At 59.1% G+C, this 1,891-nt stretch overlaps 2 protein-coding genes across 2 annotated transcripts; one reads left to right on the top strand and one right to left on the bottom strand.

Annotated features, from left to right (window-relative positions):
* Positions 1-269: 269 nt before the first annotated feature.
* Positions 270-708, top strand: M431DRAFT_440310 (hypothetical protein; the record flags this gene model as incomplete). The annotated part of the gene is made up of 1 exon (XM_024915195.1): positions 270-708. The coding sequence occupies exon 1, from the start codon at positions 282-284 to the stop codon at positions 705-707; it is 426 nt and encodes a 141-aa protein (XP_024767046.1). The 5' UTR covers positions 270-281.
* A 778-nt stretch (positions 709-1,486) lies between these two features.
* On the bottom strand, positions 1,487-1,789 carry M431DRAFT_65765 (hypothetical protein; the record flags this gene model as incomplete). The annotated part of the gene is made up of 1 exon (XM_024921691.1): positions 1,487-1,789. A coding segment is annotated over one exon (303 nt), but the record flags the coding sequence as incomplete, so codon positions are not given.
* Between the last annotated feature and the right edge of the window lie 102 nt (positions 1,790-1,891).

The raw sequence follows: 1,891 nt of genomic DNA, 5'->3' as shown, positions 1-1,891 counted from the left end.
ACCACCGGACCGAGTCCTGGGGGGCTATGATCTTTCCTCTGAAGTCCACTCCCTCGTCGTGTGCTTGGGTTCTGGTCCTGTAGAAGTGTATGAGTTCGGCCTTGTCCGGGTCGAAGGAGACCGCGTTCCTGTCACCCCAGTTTAGGGTGTCTTCCAATTCCCACTGGAGCTTCTGGGCGGTTTCTTTGGTGTCGGCCCCCACTGCCATNATGCCAATGTCGTCCGCGTACCCGAAGCGGGTGTTGGGGTCATTGAGCTTCAGGCTGGGGGAAAAATAGAGCATGGAGACGATGGGGGAGATGGGGGACCCCTGTGGGGCTCCGCATTCCAGCTCCGTCTCCGGGAGGGTGGTCCCGTATCCGTTTCGAACAAGAGCCTTGCGGTCGCTCATGAAGGAGTCGACCCATTTCACAAAGAGGGGGGGCCAACCTTGTTCCCTGAGTCTGTACACCAGGCGGTTGCGCATGACGATGTCGAACGCGCCGGAGATATCGAGTGTAAGGAGGGAGATGACGAGACCCTGGGCCAGGGCGACTTCGGCGTCGTGTAGCAAGCAGGCGACCAGGTCTGTCGCGGACCTTTTTGGGAGAGCCCCGAAATATTGTTCTGGCAGTATTTTGTGTTCCATCGCTAGGAGGGAGACTCTTCTAGCTAGGAGTCTCTCGAGGCCTTTGCCTATACAGGAGAGCAGGGAGATGGGTCTATAGCCTTTGTGCGTAGTGTACGCCTTCTCCGGCTTCCCAGGTTTGGGGATGATGGTGATCTCCGCGCTCCGGAAGGGGAGTGGGTGGTGTCCTATCATCAGGCATCCGCGGAAAAGGTTGGTTACGTACTCGCCGATGGCAGGCCAGGCGAGCTGTAGAAGGGCGACTGATATGCCGTCTGCGCCGGGCGCGGTGTTTCCTGACCCCGTTGTGGCTTTCTTGGCCTCCGGCTCCGACACTGTTTGGTCCCAGTGGATGTTCTTGTTGACGGGAAAGTCCTCTTCCCATGGGTCTGAGATGTCCTCCTCTGTTGTCTTTCGCTTGAGAAGTTTGTCTCTGAGGAAAGTCGCTCTCTCCGTGGGGTCTGAGATGCTTTTGTCCCCGTCTATCAGGGGGGGCGGTTGAAAGCGGTCCGTCGCCTTGCGCCACTTGGCCACTGACCAAATGTTCCTAGTGGCGCTGGCTTCCGCTATGATCTCGTCCCAGTGNGCTCGCTTGCTGCGGCGTATGGAGTCTCTGAGGGTCTTACGGGCTCCCTCTTGGGCGGGGGAGCCGTCTGCCGCTTCTTTGTAGGCCTTGTGGGCTGCTTTGCACTTTTCCGACCACCATGGTGCACTGTGGCCGTTCTGGTGTCTGGTCTTGCCGGCCCCCTCTATGGCTTGTTTGAAGAGGTCCTGCAGGGCCTTGGCGCATTCGTCAAGGTTGGTTTCTGACGGTGTGGTCAGGTCGACCGTGGGGAGGGTCCAAGCGAAGGAGCGCATGAGTTGGCCGAAGTCTTCCCAGCATTCCAACGGGACGTATTTTTTCCCTGCCCCCGGGGTTGTCCTGAGGGGCTCGGGCAGGTTCGTGATCACTGTGTAGTGGTCCGACCCTGTGTTGAGGGAGTGTTCGACCCTGGTTGACGCAGGGCAGTTTGTGAAGACCAGGTCGATGCACTTTCCCGAGTGTCGGGTGGGCGTGTCTATTAGAGCTGGGAGGAGATCGTGCTTCTCCGCCCATTCCGCGATTTTGTTGCCTGCCGGGTCCGCGCCCCTGCCCGGTTCCCAAAGTTGGTGTGAGGCGTTGAAGTCGCCTGCGATGATTGAGCGGGGGGGGGGAGGGCCCCATTTAGTGAGGGTCTCTGTGGCTGAGTCTGCCGAAGCCCTTCGGTAGACGTTGACGATGGTGTAACCGCATACCTCTATCCA

This window comes from Trichoderma harzianum (genome assembly GCF_003025095.1).
Source record: "Trichoderma harzianum CBS 226.95 unplaced genomic scaffold M431scaffold_66, whole genome shotgun sequence".
In the NCBI taxonomy this organism is placed as follows: Eukaryota; Fungi; Ascomycota; class Sordariomycetes; order Hypocreales; family Hypocreaceae; genus Trichoderma; species Trichoderma harzianum.
Note: the sequence above shows the minus strand (reverse complement) of the source record. Positions and strands in the feature narration are given on the sequence as shown.